We start from the raw sequence: 20,431 nt of genomic DNA, 5'->3' as shown, positions 1-20,431 counted from the left end.
GTCTTTTTCTAGACTTGCCAAGTTGCATACTCATGTCTTGTGGTGTCCCAGCTCTTGACAGTTTCCTTTCTGACACAGCAGTGAACTGCACCATGAAATAGAGTTGTCATATTCTCACCCTCTCAGGATTTTCTGTTTGTTGGGTTTTGCCCTTCACTTTATGGTAGGGAACGCCTGTTATCTGTTCTGTGCCCTCTCCAGATGATACATTTGGCACAAAATGGAGGAATATGAAACATAGATCCAGATTGCAAAGAAGGGAAAATTCTGCAGGGAATATAAATCATAACATGAGAATTTTAGTAACTAAGGCAGGATAACAGGCATCTGGCAATCATGGGGCTCTGGCTTCCCTATGATGTTTTCCTATCTCAGGAAAGTAGAACCGAGAGATCTGACTGCTTTACTTTAGGGCCCTCTTAAGAAGGAATAGCTCCTGGTATCCCAAGCTTCTCCTCTCAGTCCTGTCCATTACATTAAAGTAAAGCAGTGGTTACAAAACACTGGCATGTGTCGGAATCTCCAGGGTTCTGTAAAACACAGATTACGGGGCCACCCTAAATTTCTGTAGGTCTATGGTATGTGCGAATAATTTTCTTTTCTTACATGTTCCCAGCAGTGCCAGTAACTGCTTGTGTGAGGATCATGCCTGAAGAACCACTATTAGGAAATTGTACTTGCTATGACTCTCGTAAACATTATACAAATAATTCTCATACCAACCCCCTGTGAAACATGTGTTACTATTACTATTATTTTCTTTCTTTAAAATGTTTGTTTATTTTTGAGAGAGAGAGAGGGAGAGAGAGAGGCAGAGTGTGAGTGGGGGAGGGGCAGAGAGAGAGGGAGACAGAATCCAAAGCAGACTCCAGGCTCTGAGCTGTCAGCACAGAGCCCAACGTGGTACTCAAACTCACAAGCCATGAAATTGTGACCTGAGCTGAAGTTGGATGCTTAACCAATTGAGCCACCCAGGCGCCCCTATTATTTTCATTTAGAAATGAAGAACAACTTGTTTAATGTCACATAATTGCAAGTGGTAGAGCCAGGATTTAAATTCTGGTCTAATTTCAATGCCATACTTGTGTTTAATGCTTTGGGAAGAAGGCCCCCTGAGACCGGATAGGAGTCATTTTCCCTAAGTAGTAATTTCCCCTCATGATCCTTTCCCTGCGTCACCCCAGCATCCCTCACATCCCTTAGCTCTGGAGCTACATCAGGTCTTGGTGTTGCTATTTGCGAGGCCATTTCTTCAGCATTTCCCCAGCAGCAAAGCCAAGACTACATTCTCCTATGTGGAAAGAACAGAGATGACCCAAGTGCCAGAGCAAGTTTTTTTGAAGTCTCATGTTTTACTTCAAGCTTCCTGCATAGTTTACATTCTGTTCTATTCTGTGTTCATGTTTAATATAATGTAGTTATTTTCCTCAAATACTATTTATTGGCTTCCCAGGAGCAGGCCAAGGTTTTTCCTCTGGCTTCCAGTTTACCTTCCAATTTGAGGATGAGGGTTTATGTCCTCCATAGTCGGCTTATTGATGGTATCAGCACCTAACACAGGGCCCGGCACTTACTTGTTTTATTGTCTCATAATGAAAGGAAAGACCATGGGCTTCGGGACCAAACAGACTTGGGTACAAATAATAGTTCTGGCACTTACTGATGGATGAACTTGGGAGAATCACTCTGGGACTGTTGTTAGGGCTGTAAAATGGGCATAAAAAATAGCTCCCTCACGGGGTTTGGTGGCTATTGCGGATGAAGCATGCAAAGCACCAGACGTGTGGTAGTCTATAAATGGAGGTTGCTGCTATGGCATACTATTGGAGTGAGGTGTGGAATGGGTGGACAATTAAATGAACGAGTGTCCCACACACAAGCTATGATACCCCTGGGCTGTAAATGCCTCCCAGCCTGACACTGCCTGCTTGTGCTAAAGGCAGCCCCCCTTGAGTATCAGGTCTCAGCTTCTCCCAGGACCCTGCACGGCAGCCCCCCCCCCCCGGCCCCCACCACCTGGACAGCTTTGTCCAGCTTGACATTTTCACACTGCCCCCAGAGCAGGGATTCTTATGTGTAGTCTGAGGGTGCAGATGAGATGCAAAGTCCTTAAATGCAAGTCCTCTCTAAGTTGTTACAGGTAGCACACAATCCCAAGACTTCTATTTTTATGTTTGTACAAGGAATATACACTGGTAATTTATTAAATGAGTTATTGGGGATTACTCATATTTGCTGTTCATAAACTCAAATTAGCCCCTTACTATGTTCCCCAGGGAGCTCTAATTCAGTTATCTGTGGAGTCTGGCTGCTTCTAAATACTCAGCGACTTACTGCCTCCTCACTCAGCTTGATGGTTAGAACCCTGTGACCTACGGGAAAGTGACATTGCTTTCCTGCAGTGTCAGACTTGCGTTGAGTTGGTTGTGGTGTTCGGCTACTGCTATTCTTGCCTTTTAATTAGAAATTAGGGTTCATTTAACTTCATCATTATCATATTAGCTTTTGGAGGATATTTGGTTAACCTCACAGCATGTAGTGACATACACTTGCCTCAAAAATATTTTAGGCCTATAATTTCCCAATTACTAGATTTTAAGACATGAACAGGTTGCAGTTCAAGCTTGAATCATGCGTATTCTCTTGCTAAACAGGTACATATGTACTCTGCACCCAAAAGTGCTTCTGTAGTTGCCCTGGTTATCTGTGACCACATAACTAACTGCCTCCAAATCTAATGGCTCAAGAGTCATTTTACTGTTCTGAATGATTCTGTGCATCAGGAATTCAGACAGAGCTCATCAGGGACAGCTTATCTCTGCTCCACATCATGTCTATTAAGGCAGTAAAATCCAAAACAGCTTCTTGTCTTCCATGTCCGGCAGCACAGCAAGGACAGCGTAAGTGACTGCATGCTGGCTGGAATGGCTTCAATGGGATCGCCCAGAGGGGGCTTTAGTTTTTACCATCAGCTAGGTGGCTCACTTCTCCTCCAGGTAATGTGAAGCCTTCCACTGTGCTCCCAAGCACAGTGTTCAATGCTCCCAAGCACACAAAAGCGGAAGCTTCTTGGGCCTTCTTCAGGCTTGGACCTGACTCTGGCACAATGTCGCTTCTGCATTCCTTCGGTTAGAGCAAATCGTAGGCACAGCCCAGACTCAAGGAGAAGGGACCAAAATGGGCATGAGTTTTGGAGGGACCCCCATGTGATAAACTATACTGTGAAAGTGGCAATTCATTAATGAATTCAAACAACTTTAAAAGCTTCCTAACATGGGTGACTCAGTCCATCAAGCATCTGACTGCGACTCAGGTCATGATCTCATAGTTTGTGATTTCGAACCCTATGTCGGGCTCTGTGCTGACAGCTCAGAGCCCGGAACCTGCTTCGGATTCTGTGCCTCCTTCTCTTTCTGCCCCTCCTCTGCTCTCTCTCTCTCTCTCTCTCTCTCTCCACCATCCTCTCTCTCTCTCAAAAATAAATAAATGTTAAAAAAAAAACCTCCTAAATTGGCTAGGCTGAATAAAGTGACTATTGTAAGTTTATAGATTATAGTTACAAATTTACAGGTCATTATTTTAAGATTAAAATTGCATGCATTATTTAGTATTAAAATTAGAATTTTAATATTGAATTTTGAATTTTAATATTAAAATTAGAATTTCAATATTGAATTTAGAATTTTAATATTGAAATTAGAATTTTAATATTGAATTTAGAGTTTAATATTGAAATTGCGATTTCAATATTAAAATTAGAATTTCAATATTAAAATTATTTTCCCATTGGGAATGCAAACAGGTATGGTAGGATCTTTTGCTCTGTGCAAATGGTCTCAGTCAAAAAAGGTTGAGAATATCTTTTCTACTGGTCAAGAAATGAGCCCCAAGAAATCTTATAGTAGCTAGAGCCACAAAGCTGGCAGGCAGACACTGTTTATGCCCTGATGGAACTCAGAGTCTCACAGGGAAGGGTTGGCAAGTCTACTGCAGTGTGACAAGTGCCATCATGGAGAAAAGCCCGAGGAGCTACTGAAGGGCAGAGAAGACATGCCAAGCCCAGGCCAGGCAGTTAAAGGGAGCTTCTTAGAGCAGGTGACACTAGAACTGAACTCCAGAGGCAGCATAGGAGTCACAGAGTTTAAGAAGGATCCGTAGGGGCGCCTGGGTGGCACAGTTGGTTAAGCGTCCGACTTCAGCCAGGTCACGATCTCGCGGTCCGTGAGTTCGAGCCCCGCGTCGGGCTCTGGGCTGATGGCTCAGAGCCTGGAGCCTGTTTCCAATTCTGTGTCTCCCTCTCTCTCTCCCCCTCCCCCGTTCATGCTCTGTCTCTCTCTGTCCCCAAAATAAATAAACGTTGGAAAAAACAAAACAAAAAAACAAAACAAAAAAAAACAAAACAAAAAAAGAAAAAAAAAAACAAAAAAAGAAAAAAAAAGAAGGATCCGCAGGCGCACAAGCCCAGACATAGGACAGTTATCAAAATGTGACTCGTCACAAGTCTGGGAAGAGAGAGGAGTTCTTATCTTTCTAGCTTTTAGTCATTCTTCCCTTAGAAAAAAGTACTCATTATGGTTTTGTTATAACTCATCGTGTGCACATAAATAAGCTCCCCCAATCTGATGCCATATTCATGAATTAATGCTTTTATGAGAGCAGGGAGGAGATGAAGAGGTGTTTGTTCTGGGTAATTGGCTATGGCTGATTCATTCTGATGAATAGAGAGACCTGGGGTGCAAGTCAACACCCATTGAATGTGCGGTCTTCCTTCTGACTTGTGATTTCCATGCTGACATCTGTACAGAACAAATAGAATTTGATCCGGGATCTGACATTGCAGAGCTAGAAGGTGTGTTATCCCCACCCCCTCATTTTACAGACAAGGTAACTGAGGCCCGGGGAGCCGAAGCAAGCGCTCAGAGTGGCATAGCCACCGGGACATAAAACACACTCCTCTCCCATCCAAGGCTGACAACATCCAATCTGAGCATTATTTAGAAAACCCTAGTACCTTTTCTTTTCCTGTCAGGAAGGATATTCAGGGTGGTAATAAGAAGACTGTGCATACTGTAAAGAGCCTCTGAGAGGGGCGTGTTGAGTGGGCTGCTGAAAGGGAAATGCTGAGCGATGTGAGCTGGAGCAAACCTCACGTGAGGGAGCGGCCATCTCTGCCAAAGGCAGAAAGCCAGAGGGGGGCCGTCCTGAGCGAATGTGGTGGTCAGCAGTGACCGTCTGGGGAGTCAGGCCACGTGCCAGGCCCCTGACTTCTCCTGGTGGAGGTAAATGGTACAGCTTCTTCCACCACGAAGCCAAGCGCTGAGCTACGGTGGAACAGCAGTGATAATGAGTATTTGTGGAATTGTTGCAAAATACACCTTTGTCTCGTTGCTCCTCCTCAGCTCCTTCAGGAGTCTCTTCCACCCCCACCTGGCATGCCTACTACCAGATGGCCCCCCGGTTCCTTGTACATGTCCGTACCACTACACTTCCCATCATGTGTGTTAATTATCTGTTTGAGTGTCTGTCTCCTGCACGGGCCCACCAGCCACCACAACAGAGAAGTTAGAGGACCTGCGTCTTCTAAGGGAACACAGCTGGAAGAACAGCGGAGTTTGCTCAAAGAGTCAGAAAAAGCTATAGAAGAGAAGGGAACTTTTAATCTAGAACCGGGTATGGGTAGTAGTTTGTTATGGGAAGGAAAGAGGGTCATTCCAGGTAGATTAAAGGCATGGTGTGTTTGTCAGTCCATTAACTAATATTTATGAGATGCTGCCACGTGCCGGGTACTTTGCTAGGTGCTAGGAGGACACAGGCTGATTTTGCTGGAAGGAACATGGAGCATGTGGGACAGGAGAGAATTCGAGTGAAGATGAGGAGGTGAGCTGTACCACAGATAAAGGTTTTTCTGGAGCTGGCTGAAAAGCCTACCCAAAAGGGCCCAAGAGAAGCCACCAAAGGTTTTCAGGCAAGTGAAGTGTTGGGATCAAATTTGGTTCTAAATGAGGAAACTCTCTATGACCAGATATGGGATGATTCATGGGATATATTGTTAAGTGAAAAAAAAAAAAAGTGTGCAAAAGGCAATTGTTAATATGCTACCTTTTGTGTAATAAAGAAGGGGCAATAAAAAATATCCACGTATCTGCTCACCGGTGCAAAAATAAACAGGAAGGATGAACTAGAAACTGTAAGGGGTTGAGTGGGAATAAGAGGGAAAGGAGAGGGATGGATACAGTAAAAGAAATGGGGGAAGCAAGGCTTCTCTGAAGATACCTTTTATGTAATTCTGACTTTGGAAACAAAGAATCAATTGGGAATGGAGGAAAAAAACCTTAGAGTGAAATACAAACAAAAACGAATAGGAGTGTGTAAGAACTAATCTAAGTAACTTTTGAAAATAGTATTTTGAGGACGTGCTCTGTTGGCTGAAAAGAACTGTCAAGAAATCTTGAATTCTTTTTTGTTTTTCACAGTGTTGTAGCCAACATTCTGAAACCACTTTCTGTGTATTTTTAGAGTGAGCAAATAAATATATTGTAGATAACGGAAACAAAGTTTGTTGGAGAAGGGAGCTCAAAAATACAGAATGAGAGGGAGGCTACAGTTGATAATGTAAAATTGGACTATAGTTGGAGGTCTGAGGATCAACTTGGATTTTTTAATATGGATGGCCAGCCAGCCAGCCGGCCGGCCTGAGATGAGATATGTATATATACCTGCATATATTTCTTGGCCCTGGCCCTGATAAAGCCTAAAAGCAAAGACACCCCAGTAGCAATGAGCACACTTAGTGCCCAAAATTTGGCTTCAAATTCCATTCTCCTTTGAAAGGAATCCGTACTTTGGAGAAGTACGTACTTTGGAGACTGATTTCAGGACGAGAACTCAGTTAGTACAGGGTGAGACTGAAACATTTTGTAGTAACAGAAAATAAAGATGTGCTCAAAGAATGATGGGACTATGTCTAAAGAAGAGGGAATCAACTTGAATGAGTCTCTACTGGCCAAATCTGGGACAATTTGAATCAAAACAAATAAGGATTGTAATGGATTATAACCCTCTGAATAAAATAAGAATCCATTAATATAAACAAGTTTGTATTATATGTAAATATAACATACATTTAAAGTTATTTATATAAATATTTACATATTTATATTATATATATTTATATTGTTTGTATTATAAATAAATATCTATAAGTAAACTGGTATGAAGAAATAGAGAAGAGAAAGCTCTTCTTTATAGTAGAATCCAAACTAATAAATATAGAAGGAATGATAGAATTAGAAGTTTTCTATCATAATAATAATTAATTCAGGCAGGAATCATCAGTGGATGCTCAAACTAGTGGGTAAAAGTTTGATGAGTTATTACAAAATTACAACAGCTTCAAGCAGGAGAAGATCAGAAGCCAAGCTCAGAAATCTATGGCACAACACAAAGACTTTGTACCCAACTACTATCAGCTGATTGTTTAAATCATATTACTAAGTGTTGTATTTGCAACAGGATAATGCTAACCAAATATTGAGAGTTCACTGTGTGTTAGGCATTGTGTTAGGTGAGGTTTTGGGATGTTCTGTTTGTTTGGTTTTTGCATATATCAACTCAGTCCTAACACTAGCTCAGTGAGATTTTTATTAGTACCCCCATTTTTGAGGTGAAGGAACGAGGGGTCAAGAAACACAAAATTTGTCTAATGTCAAATAGCTGATAGGAGGAGGAGCAAGATTCAAAGCCCTGCCTTCTGACTTGGAGTTCCACGGTGTTCTATCGGGCAGCGTGTCTCTTGATCCTCTTAGAGCTAACTCTGTGCTTCTAGAAGTGTGCAGAATGGTACGGCCAGAGAGGCATTCTTAAAAGCCTTGGGGGTTCCTTCTTTCTTCTCACCATATTTATTACTGAACACCTGGTCTCATTTTTCCCCCTCTAAAAATAGGGAAGGCAATGCTTAATTTACATGGTTGTTAGGAGGGCTAAATGGGCAAATACATGTAAAGCATATAGCGTGGAGTAAGCGTCCACTAAATGACAACCGCAGCAGTAGTAACACCAGTTGTAACACTGAACTCCCTGGTGTTATGGAAAATGTTTCTAAAGGTCACCCTTCACGTTTGGACTGAACTGATAATCAGAGGGCAGATCATAAAAAGCTTTGTGTATCATAAAAAGAAGATCATGTTTTATTCTATAGGCAATAGAAAGCCACTGAAGAATTCTATTACTGGGAGAGATGTGATCTGGTTGACAATTTAGCACGTACCAAGGGCAGGAGAGTAAAACCCAAACCACGGCGTCCATCAGGAGGCTGTTGGTAGAGACTGGGCCAGAGAAAATGAGGGTCTGAGTTAATGAAGCTGGCCTGACAGAGGGGAGGGGACACACAATGGACAGTCACACTTGAGCGTGGCACCTGGATTTGGCAGGAGAGGATGGGGAAGAAGCTTAGGCTGAGCCCCAGGCTTCTGGCCTGTGTTCTGGCTCCTCTCAGGGCATGACCAGAATATAGAGGAAGGGCAAGTTGGGGGCATGGGAAAGTGCTGATTTGGGGTGGTTTGGGACACATGAGGGAGTCACAGTGGACAGCTGGATATTCAGATCTGGATTGCGGGGAGAGTGTAGGGCTGGAGCAGCATGCCTGTGGTCACTGAAGCCACAGCAATGGGTACCTCCTGGAAGGGGTACAGAACAAGGAGACGGCTGAGGTTGGGATTTTGGAAATGCCAGTATTTAACAACGGCAAGAGAAGTGGAAGGAGACTGAGGAGGAAGACTCAGAAAGATAAGATTGTTTCCAGGGGGCTGTTTCCTGCCATGGCGAAGGCTGCAAAGAGAAGCGGATGAAGCAAGGAAGGCCTGAAAAATGACTGGTGGATTTAACAATTGTGTTACTAGGGACCCTAGCAAGAGCAGGTGCCAAGGAGCAGAATCTAGTTGAGCAGTGGATTAATTAAGGAGAGAATTGGATGTTTTAAGGAGTGAAGCTAGAACTTGGATGCTCCTGGGGATGCAGGCATCTTACTTCCTTGCCATGCCTGCCGACCTACTGGCGGAGAGCTCTGATTGGTGGAAGGTCATCCTTCCAGAGCCACAATCTCCTTCCGGTGTCTTCCCTTAGTTCCTGGCTAGCCCTCCAGTCCACACCAACCCAGTCTATAAGTTTCTCCAGAGAGGTGCACAAACCCACCTCCTCACTGGGTCATCTCATCCAGACCCTCCACCATCCCTCATAGGCTCCAGGCTTCCAGACTTGCCTCAATGTCCAGTCCTTCACCATGGATCCAGTTTTATTAAAACTGAGCTTCTGGGGCGCCTGGGTGGCGCAGTCGGTTAAGCGTCCGACTTCAGCCAGGTCACGATCTCGCGGTCCGTGAGTTCGAGCCCCGCGTCAGGCTCTGGGCTGATGGCTCGGAGCCTGGAGCCTGTTTCTGATTCTGTGTCTCCCTCTCTCTCTGCCCCTCCCCCGTTCATGCTCTGTCTCTCTCTGTCCCCAAAATAAATAAAAAACGTTGAAAAAAAAAAAAAAACTGAGCTTCTTCTTTGGTAGCATCAATCTGTATTTCTCCTCCTATTAGGTTGGTGGCTTTCCAACATTTTTTAAACCTCAATATACGTGTACATATAACTGAAAGGAGACACTCCTGTTTTCAGCTCCATCTCCTGCCATTCTACTCTATCCTATTCTATTTTGTGTTTTTAAATGCTGGCCTTCGCCCATCGTAATAATTTCACAACCTGCTGAACTGACTTAGAGGCTGGTGTTATGACTGCCAGAGCAACCGTGCTAGGAGGGGCCCAAAGGAAAACATGTTAAGTGTCTGCCTGAACCCATCCCTTTTCCCTCCTTCAGGCTCCCCTGCACAGGGGCCAGTGGCAGGTCTTCTCTCTAATCACTTTTGTATGGTTCTGAGAGGAAAGAAAACCACTTTAGTTACTAGGATGTTAGCCAGCCGTGGGGATATTTGAATGTCCACAGTAATGGTGGAGAGGCTAGTTACCTTTCAAATCATGCACGTATGTACTGTCCCTACTTGCTCATGAGGCATCTGACAGCCTGAGGCGTTTTCATGCCTTGAGGATGCCCTCAGGGGGTCCTACTATTGCCTCTCTTGGGAGACATTTAAAATTTCCTGAGTTGAGGGTATGGCCATCTGTCCACACGGACCACCCAACTGGAGTTATGCTGGTCTGGTCTGTAAGCCCTCTTCAGACTTCCCTGAGGAGACATCCACCCCCACCCCACCGTGGGAACCACTGCCTCTCATAGGTCTTTCCCCAGAGAACAACTGGGGATTTCTTTTATAAGAAAGGGCAACTTACGTATTCCCTCCCATTCACGATGTCTTTTCTACTTCTGCCCAGGAGGAGCAAGGATTTCTGAAGATCTTGACTACGGATAGAAGCATGCTGTTGGAAGAGTAGCACAGGCCTTCTCTCATCTGCTCCAACGTGCCCACTACTGCCATAGACACGTGCATCCTCCGTGGCTCCTGAAGGGCCTGTCCACCGTGTACCTGCAGTGAACCAGGCCCTGGGCTGGGCCTCAGCTTCACCCTGGTGAACAAAACTCCATCCCTGGCCTCAAGCACTCAGGTTAAAGATGGGTGAAGAACGGTGGGTCTCCCTTACTCCAGAAGAATTCGACCAACTCCAGAAATACTCAGAATGTGAGTAAATGGATGGACCCACTCGGGGCAGGATTTCCTCTTGGTTGGGGAGACCATTTCTGGAGGGCAGAGTGGTGTAATCATTGCAAAGCCACAGAGAATGAGAGTGGGCCTGACAGATTATATTTCCTTATAAACACAGGATCGGTGTCTTTAAACATAAAAACAATTATCTTTACACTCTATAAATGATACACACTCGCCATAGAAATTTGGAATATACAGGGGAAAAAATAAAGAGTAGGTTAAAAATCACAGCCAAACTCTATGAACATTTTGGAACAATCCCCTCCTGTGCATATTGCTTTACGTGGTTGAGTTCCTGAGTGTACAGTAACTTTTTTTTTTTTTACCCTACATTTTCTGCGTAACATAATACTGTATTTTCTCAAGTGATTAAAACCTGGTTGTAGCATAATTTTTGAAAGGCCGCAGGCTGTATGGTTACAGTGTTACTTGATCACTGGCCCTAACGTGCTCTTGTGTTTGGACCCAGTGCCTTTTTCCAGTAAGATGCAGAACTCCAACGTGTGTCTCTTTCCTGACTTTGTTCTGCATAAGCCTAGCCTTGCAACTAACTGGGGTTCTTGGTTTCTCATTAGTTACACCCAGGAACAATTGGAATGCATCAAGATACATTGGTAGTGAGACTCATGCTCACGTGTGGGCTGTGCCCTCCAGAGGCCACTCCTAATCCTGACATGACAGGGATTTGCCGAGGCTGGAGCATCAACTGACCACTATGCTCTGTACACACATGACCACCATGGTGATTATGCAGTGGCACCAGCTTTGTACAGGACCCTTTGCTTTGCAGAACTCTCGGCTGTGCTACCTGCCCTGCCCCTTTGTTCCAGTCACCTCTCCCTTCACATTTATTAATTGGCTGCTTTTGTAAATCACTAGGCCAATGGCAGGTTGACCTGCCCTACAGGATTTTCCCGGGTAGCCCTTGTATGTCCTTTGGCAGCCTGCCCTCCCCCCCCCCGCCCAACAGGGCAAGCAGCCCTGGCCCACAGCACTGGTCTGGGAGTCTACAAGTTGGGCTCAAGTGCCAGCTCTGTCTCTTGCTCTCTCTGATGTGACAGCCCTTAACCCCCAGAGCCTGTATCTTCTTCGTTAAAATCAGAGGGTTGGACTAGACGATCTCTTCCTGTTGTTCCTCCTACGCCTAACACCCATGACTCTATGTGTTCCCCACGGCCAACAGGGGCCCCGTAGGACTGCTGGTCAGTCTCCCACCTGGCTCCCTGGAGGCCCTGCTGGCCTCTTGTCTGACCTTGGTGGATTTAGAGAAACTCTGTAATGTATTGACAAGGAGCAAGGAATCACCTTCCAGAGTACATTCCATTTAATTCAGCATGTTCTGTAGGTCAGCAAAGTACCAGCCCTGTCAGGAATGAAAAAGAAGCGCAAAGAAAAGGCTTGCTTTTGAGGAATCAGAATCTTGTTAGAGAATCAGAAATGTGCTCATAACACAAACAGAGAGCAGGTTTAGGGCAGCAGGCAAATACCTCTGGTGCAGAGCTGGCTGAACTGAGTGTATAAATGAAAAGGGAATTTAAAGCTAGGGGAAATTGGTATGGGGAGCGTATTAGTTTGCTAGGCTACTGTGACAGAGTACCACAATCTGGGTGGCTTAGGACAATGGAAAGTGCCTAATGGTTCTGGAGGCTGCAAGTGCAAAATCAAGATATCAGCAGGGTTGATTCCTCCTGAGGGCTGTGAGGGAAGAATGTGTTCTAGGCTTCTTTCCTTGGCTTGCAGAAAGCTGTCTTCTCTCTGTCTTTCCATGATGTTCTCCCTGTGTGTGTGTCTCCATATCCAAATTTCCTTTTTTTATGGACATAGTCATCTTGGATTGGACCTGCCCCATTCCAGTATGACTTCATTTTAACTAACTACATCTGTAGTTATTTTCAGATAAGGTCACATTTTGAGGTGCTGGGGGTCAAGACTTCAACATATAAATCTGGGGGGGGGGATACAATTTAACCCACACAGAGGATTTAGCTGGGTGGACTCTGTGGAGGACAGAAGTTTTAAAATGTGAGTAGTAGGGGCGCCTGGGTGGCTCAGTCGGTTGTGCACCTGACTTTGGCTCAGGTCATGATCTCACCATCCGTGAGTTCAAGCCCCACATCAGGCTCTGTGCTGACAGCTCAGAGCCTGGAGCCTGCCTCGGATTCTGTGTCTCCCTCTCTCTCTGGCCCTCCCCTGTTCATGCTCCGTCTCTCTCTGTCTCAAAAATAAATAAACATTAAAAAAATAAAATAAAATGTGAGTAGTAGATGGTGAGGGAGGATGTAGAAACAATGGAAACAGAAGGGGAGAGGCACAAAGAGAGAAAGTGTGTGTGGGTGGTAAGGAGAACTTTTGGACCACATGGAAAGAAGGAGAGGAAGGTGGGGAGGAGGCCATAGGAAGGATGGGGATAGCAGGAGGCCTTGGGTCAGAGTGTGGGTTTTGATCCAAGGTGGCAACATTTAGAGCATGAATCTGGTGGCTGTGTGAGGGGTAGCCTGAATATAGAATCTGCCAGATCAGGGAGATAGGGGAGGGTCCTCTGGAGGAAATCTTGTCTGAGCTAAGGAGTGGGGCTCAGATAGTGAATGTGGCAACGAACAAATGCTGATCTGTAGAAAACTGTGGTAGAAGGTATCACCAAAATTTACAGAATGAAAGGAAGCCAGAAAAGATACCCCTGAAGACTGTGAATCTGTGGAAAATACCAGAATTCATATTCAAGGCTAGTGGGGACAGTTGGGGAGTGTGATTTGGGGATGGTGATGACGCATCCACTTTTGTATTCATACATGCTAGGCTGCAGGGAACCAGCAAATGAGTGAGACACAATCCTGGCCCTCAAAGAGCTCCCAGCCTAGGAGGGAAAGATAGGTAGGCCTGAAACAATGATATTCAGTATGACAGGTGCTAAGCAGGGGGGAGCACAGAGGAGTAGACCTAGCCTAGCCTGGTGGGAGGCTTCCCGATGCAGGTGCTGTTTCCCAACACCAGAAACACTAGCAGGAGAGAGGAAGGGGAGGGCATTGCAGGCAGGGGAAGTGGCTTGGGAGAAGGCAGGGAGGAGAGAGAGTCATCATGGGAGCTTCACAGAACGGCAAGCAAGTTCCCACAGTGGGAACCTAGAGCACATGGTGGTGGTGGTGGTGGTGAGAGAGGATTCGGGGCAAGAACTGGAATGGTAAATAAGACCCCATCATGGAGGACAGTGCTTTCCAAGTGCAGTGTCCCGTGGGCCTGGGAGGGGAGGTAGTGGGAAGCGAGTGGGAAGGAGGGCTGGGCTACAGCTCTGACTTGGAGTCATCGTGTGGAGGCAGCAACAGGAGTGAAGGCACTTCAGAGAGCAAGAACATGAGGAGAGAGGTGAGAAGGTGGGAAACAGGGCCTTGGGTCTGCCTACAACCAGGGGTCAGAGAAGGGAAAGGAGTCAGAAGAAGGCAGAAGAACTGGAAAGATGACTAGATGAAAAGAGTAGTGGGTGGAGGGAGTTGAGGGACAGAGGAGTCCACATGTGGCAAAGCAGTAGGGGAGGCAGGGGGTAAAAAGACACCAGAGTGTTTAGTAGGAAGGGGTTCCTTTGTGGTTTGGGTCTTTTTTTCCCAACCATCGCTTTGTCCTTCTTTGACCCTTCCTCCTTTTGTTCCTGTGCCAGGACCGGACAAGGTGCTCTGGCACTGTTGTTCTAACAGGAGAGGGGAAAAAAGCCACAGTTCTTGGAAAATGATTAATCCTCAGAGGAAACCCTGAAAAAGGCACTTCTACCAATTTTAGATACATGCTGGTGTTCAGTCAGATCACATCGCCATAGCAACTGCTCTTCCATAACTACATAAACAGGAGCTTTGCAGTGGTGGAATATCTGAAGTGCATAGCCTGAGAATTCAGAACTTTCCCCAGTGGGGTTACCAGGTACGAGAGGCCAAGGATTTCAGGAGGAGAGGCTCCTGTATATTCTGTTTATACAACGTAAACCCTGTACCTTCCCTGGTGGCCTTCTTCTGGGGTGAAGCCAGGTTACAACTGCCCTTGAATATGTATATATTTATTTTATATGTGCACAGGCACACACATACATAGTTGAAACATATCTATAGTAAGATTAATGTGAGTCAATAGTGTAAAGTGCTTGTAAAAAAACAATGTGATAAGACTATTTTTGTTATGAAATAAGAACAAGCATAAAAATGAAAAACAAAACGATGAAATTTAAAGCTACCCATGATTCTGTCTCCCAATGATAACCACTACTCGTGTGTGTGTGTGTGTGTGTGTGTGTGTGTGTGTGTAAAACAGACATGGTAGCCTATTTCATATGCTGTTCTCTTCACCCTAACAATGATCTATCCAGTGCTGTTATCTACTGCTATATCAAAACAACCTCAAAACTTGGTGGGTTGAAGCAGCCAATTTATTTTTCCCATTCTGTGACTCAGGAATCTGGACAGGGCACAGCTGGGATAACTGGTCCCTGCTCCCTGATGTTTGGGGCTTCAGGTGGGATGCCTCACATGATCCAGCATGGCGTATTCACTCCCATACTGTGACCTCAGTGTTCCCCCATGCGATTTCTTCCTCCAAGTGCTTTGTCCTCTCCCAGGGCCTCTCCATGTGGCCTCTTTTTCCAGCAGGCTGGCCTGAACTTCTTACATGTGGCCCAGGACTCCAAGAGCATAAAAGCACTCCAAGGTCTTCTTAACACCTGGACTCCGAGGTCCTAGAACAGAGCTGTCTCCACATTCCATTGGTCAGAGCAGTCCCAGGCCTGTCCCAGATGCAATAGGGCCGGGAAATGGACTGCATGCCTCATGGGAGAGTGGTTCACACGGGAGCAGGGAGATTGTTGGACACTAGCCAGCACACAGTATGCCATGGGGTGTTCCCGTATTGTTCAGTACTTTTCAGAAGCAAGGTTTTCAGGGGTTGCAGAGATTTCTTTTGACACATTATTTTATTTAACCAAACCACTGATAGTGAATTTAAAATGTACTAATAGACTCACAGTTTCTAGTAAGGCAAACTGATACCCACATTCTATCCTACCCTGATCAGACCTCTTTGAGAGCTGAATTTATGCCTGGGCATCACAGTTTACAATGGATATATGGACGAACCGGAACTTATTTGAGAAGTGGCGCCAGCATGGTGAGGGGCCTCCCAGCAGGGTTATGAAGAAATGTCTGAAGGTACTATGCCTATTTGCAGGAGAAGGGAAGAAATAAAATAAATAAAAAGTGCTGTTGTGGGGAGGAGGTGTTTAGTCTTGAATGGCTTCCAAAAGTAGCCCTAGGACTAATGGAAAGAAATTTATCAAAGAAAGACTTAAAGCAAGGAATTTATTGATGGCTAATGGTCAAACCTGCCCAAAATGGAATAAAGCAATTGGGTTTCCTTTCCCTGGATGTCCACTTGATTAAATGACCATCATTAGCCCTTCTAATACTTAGTCTCTGTTGAAACAGGTTTCTTCTCAACCTCAGAGGGCATGAGCATGTGGGGAGGCCTCCTACTGACCCCTAACAACTTCAGCTAGAGATAATAATGGGCTTATTGTCCTCTTAATCTGATATTTGGGGAGAGGCAATTATTTTTCCATGATTTGTCAAGGACAGAAGCTGTCAGCTTTTTCAGAAAGGGAAAAAAGGAAAAAAAATTAAACTATCAATTTTAACTTTTAATTCTTCAAGAAATCATACCAAAAACTTTAGACATCAGCCCGTGGTTGTTAGATGTTGTAGACTTTTTATACCTGGGAGAAATTTTAAGCCATTCTCAAATGCAACTCCTACCCATTTTATGAATGAGCACACTGAGTCCAGAAGAGCTCAGTGACTTGCCCAAGGTATATAATTTTAAAGTACATTTAAAGAAAAAATAAGTACATTTAAAGAGAATGAATCAGTAAATTGTGCTCTTCAGAAATATATTTTATTAGAATCAGATCAACTCAAAGTTTCTGACTTTAAGATGTAGGTAAATTATAGCTCAAAATTCAAATCTGTCAGTGTTAATGTGGGAGTCAGAGAAAATGTTTAGGGCTGGTTTATAGAACAATGTAAGGCTCTAAGTAAGCTTCATTGAAACCTTACTATTTACATGGGCTGCAGGAGTGAAAGTTAATCAAATGTTCATGGAGTCCTGGGCCCGTAGAGGGTCATGTCTCATTGCTTCCATCTTGGAAGGAAAACCACAGCTATTTCTTACCCACATCTCTTGCAGCATAACTGGCCTTCTTTTCCTCATGATGACTGAGATTCTACCCACAAGCAGTCACAGAATTATGGATAGGGAGAGACTTCTGTGGAACAATGGCTCTCAGATTCAAATATGCACCTGAATCTCCTGGGGATCTTCTTAAAATGCCAATTCTGACTCAGCCGGTCTAGGGTAGTTCAGACATGCTGGGTTTCTGACAAGTTTTCAGGTGATGCTGATGCTGCTGGTCCAGGGACCACACTTCTAGTACCTTTAGTTAAGAAGGTACAGGCTGTCTGATCCATTCCTCCACCTTCATTTGGGCTATGACTTATGAGGCCAAATTACTTAGAGAAAAAATGGTAAGTTTTGCTAGCAATACCAACTTTACTTATACAACTAAGCCATACCAGTCATTCAGATCATTTATGATGTCAGAAAATCTCCGTATCCTAAAGCTGGTTTTCTGATATCACCCAAATTCCCTCTGCTTCAATGTAAAGTCTGTTTCTCTTATTCTGTATGTAGCACTGTAGCAGAGTTATCACTTCCACTGGTTCCCCTCAGTAGTTGGCTTGGTGGGCCTCAGGGGTCCTCAGCCTGGGTTGCACAATGGAAATACTTGGGAGACTTTGAACTCTTCCAGTTCCCTGTCCACCTATACCCCATCCCAGGATCTGGGCATCAGTAGTGTTTAAAGCTCCCCAGGTGATTCCACCATGCAGCCAGGGCTGACAACCACTGGTCTAGCTTTTCTCCATATTCCCCTAGAAATATGGGATGTATGGGACAAGCACAATAACCCTAATCCCTTTCCTAGTCTTCCTTTATTCAATGAATCTGTATTGAACATTGATTTTATGCCAGGCAGTGGGCTATATGCTGGGCAGAAACAGTGCACAGGAGAAGAAGTATAGCCGGGAGATTGTCAATGTTTAGGAAGCTGGGCTTCTTACGCATGCTTCTCACATTCTATTTTGGGGCCTGGTTCCTCTTGTCTAAAAATGGGGGCCTTTTGATACAATGCTCCTGGATCTGACATATCTGTTCTGATATCATCCTCCGTCTTTCCAGAACGCTTGGGAAACTCCGCTCTTGCTTTTGTTCATCTCACTGTATTCTTGACTCCTTGAAATACTTAGAAAACTTACTCATACATCTCTGCCTTCTTCGAAAGAAGGAAAATTCAGGTTGTTGGGGTTTTTTTTTCCTTTTCATTTGCCAACTTTCCCTTTTCCCCTCTCTGTGTCTTTCCTTCCCTGGGTTGAGTCATGTAGGTCTTCTGAATCTATGGAATATATTCCTCTAGGTTCAGCATCATGTTTTTGTCTATGTTGTGACAGGCAAGCCTGACCAGTTAGCCACAAATATACAAGAATGTTGCTTAAGGCCTGCTCTTCAAAAGTGAGGTCCGTGCATCTGCATAATTGGTGTCACTTAGAGTATTATTTGAAATGTATAATTTTGGGCCCTGACTCAGACCTACTGAATCAGATCCCCAGGCAGTTCCTATGCATTTTCAGTCTGAGATGCTCTTAGGGAACTTTGAGGAATGGAAAGTTATTATGCACCTCAGAATTTCACTCTCATCTATGGGTTTTCAGATTCACAGTTGAAAATGTTGATTCATAGTTATTTCAAAGTTTAATAGCCTGACTAGTTTTCAAATACTCAGTGTTCTTAAAGAGAAGATGGTCCATAAACTTTGGGTTCTGGTTCAGGCAGCACAGCTGACGTCCTGCTGTAAACACTAAAGCTCCTAATTTGTCTGCTTGTTCTGTTGGAGGGCATCCCTCTCCCACACAAATGTGGCAGTGAAGGTGCCTGTGAGTTGGGCCAAATTTTCTCCTTAAAAAGACTTCGAATGTGCTCAAACACTAGGAACAAGTGTTTGGTTATGGTCCCAGAACTTCTGGCACATAAAGCATGAAGAGACAATTTTGGATTGAAACTTTTTAGGGTAGTTGTTACTACTAACGACCTTGATCACAGAAAAGAGCCTTCTTAACCCCTGACTTGGGGTAAAACTGCATGCTGATGGTTCTGCCAGTGTGGGTTAATGCAAAAGGCATCCCTACCTTGCCATGAAGCTGAAGAACTTGACCTGTTGGGTAAAGTTCTTTAGCATTGTCCACTTGAACAATGGAGAATGTCTGCCAAGTGTGGTGATTTCAGATTTAGCAGAGTTACAAACTTTTTTCCTTTTGCAATAATTATCCAATGAGTTTAGCTGCGTCTTAAGGTAATCTTCATTTCTAACAATAGAATTACGTTCATGGAACAGTAGTTCTTAACCTTGACTGTACATTTGAACCCCCAGGAAGCTTTAAAATGTATTGATTTCTCAGTTTCCAAAGAGATACTGATTTAATTGGTTTGAGGTGAGGCCTGTGTTTCAATGTATATAGGGCTCCTCAGGTGATTCTGACATGTAGCCAGGTTTGATAATCATTGTCATGGAGGGCCTTATCTTCTGATTTACCAGTGTTCATGTAGCCAGTGAATCTAATAGCTGTGTCACATTATCAGATATGCTAAATATCAGAGTCACTCACTCACTAGCTGTGTGCCCTTCAAAGAATCTTTAAAATTTTTTAAGACTCAGTTTTTTCTTCTCTAAAATAAGGACCATTACTACGTTTGAGGATAGTTGTGGAGATTTAAATAAAACACATAAGATGACTACAGCAGTGCCTAACATGCAGTCAGCACTCAACAAAATAGGAGTTCTTGCAAAGAATTGTGGACATGGCCCTATTAAAGACACTAGGAACAGAACTGGATCTCCTCTGAGTCAGGTGGTAGTGTTACCATACAGGCTTTGACAGGGAGCTCTCTCCTGAGGCTGTGCAGTTGGACCCACAGATGGTGCCTAAAGTAAGATCAAGGAATGCCCTGAAGAGGTCTGTCATTGTTCTTAGCTGTCTTAAGATGAAACAGAATGGAGCAGTAGCCTTTTGGTCCTCAGGCAAATAGAAACCCAGCCCAGAAGCCTGTAGAGAATAAGACTAATAAAATATCAAAGGACATCCCAGGAGAAAGTAATGGGTCTCAACTTTGAGAATTAGATTGTGTCCCTTTTTAAAACAGGACAGGTGTTGACACTATGAGCTCATTAAAGCCCATGGAAAAATTGAAGTAAATGTGTGGTAAAGAACACTTGCCATGGAAATCTAAGAACCAGTAATCTCTTGGATTGTTTTTTTCTATTTAATTTTAGGCTATTAATCAGAGATTTTAAAATAAATGCTTTCTCTGTTTTTCTTTTTAAAACCTGTCTATTTGAATGTGAACATATGATGAAAATACATGTATATATACGTGTGTGTGTGTGTGTATAGCATTCATTTAAATATAAATCAGGGTTTGCTAAATAGATCCATAACACTTTAGAACCAAAGGATTTCTGTTAGGGTGAACTGTGGAATCTCCAAAATGTGACAATAATACCAAGAGTATACATTCAAGTGAAATCATCCCCCTGATTCTCAATCAAAATGCTGGCTCTACTACTCTTGCATAAGCCACACCAGGGATACCCACGCT

General features: G+C 44.1%; 1 protein-coding gene across 1 annotated transcript in view; it reads left to right on the top strand.

The window, feature by feature from the left end:
- DGKG (diacylglycerol kinase gamma) overlaps window positions 1–20,431 on the top strand; it is a 205,546-nt gene that overhangs the window by 34,299 nt on the left and 150,816 nt on the right. The window contains exon 2 of the mRNA XM_047876465.1: window positions 10,365–10,669. Within this exon, the coding sequence (XP_047732421.1) occupies window positions 10,603–10,669 (67 nt within the window). The 5' untranslated portion in view covers window positions 10,365–10,602. The remainder of the gene's footprint in view (window positions 1–10,364; window positions 10,670–20,431) is intronic.

Source organism: Prionailurus viverrinus, chromosome C2, assembly GCF_022837055.1.
Source record: "Prionailurus viverrinus isolate Anna chromosome C2, UM_Priviv_1.0, whole genome shotgun sequence".
Lineage (NCBI taxonomy): Eukaryota > Metazoa > Chordata > Mammalia > Carnivora > Felidae > Prionailurus > Prionailurus viverrinus.
This window is presented reverse-complemented; position numbering and strand designations above follow the sequence as displayed.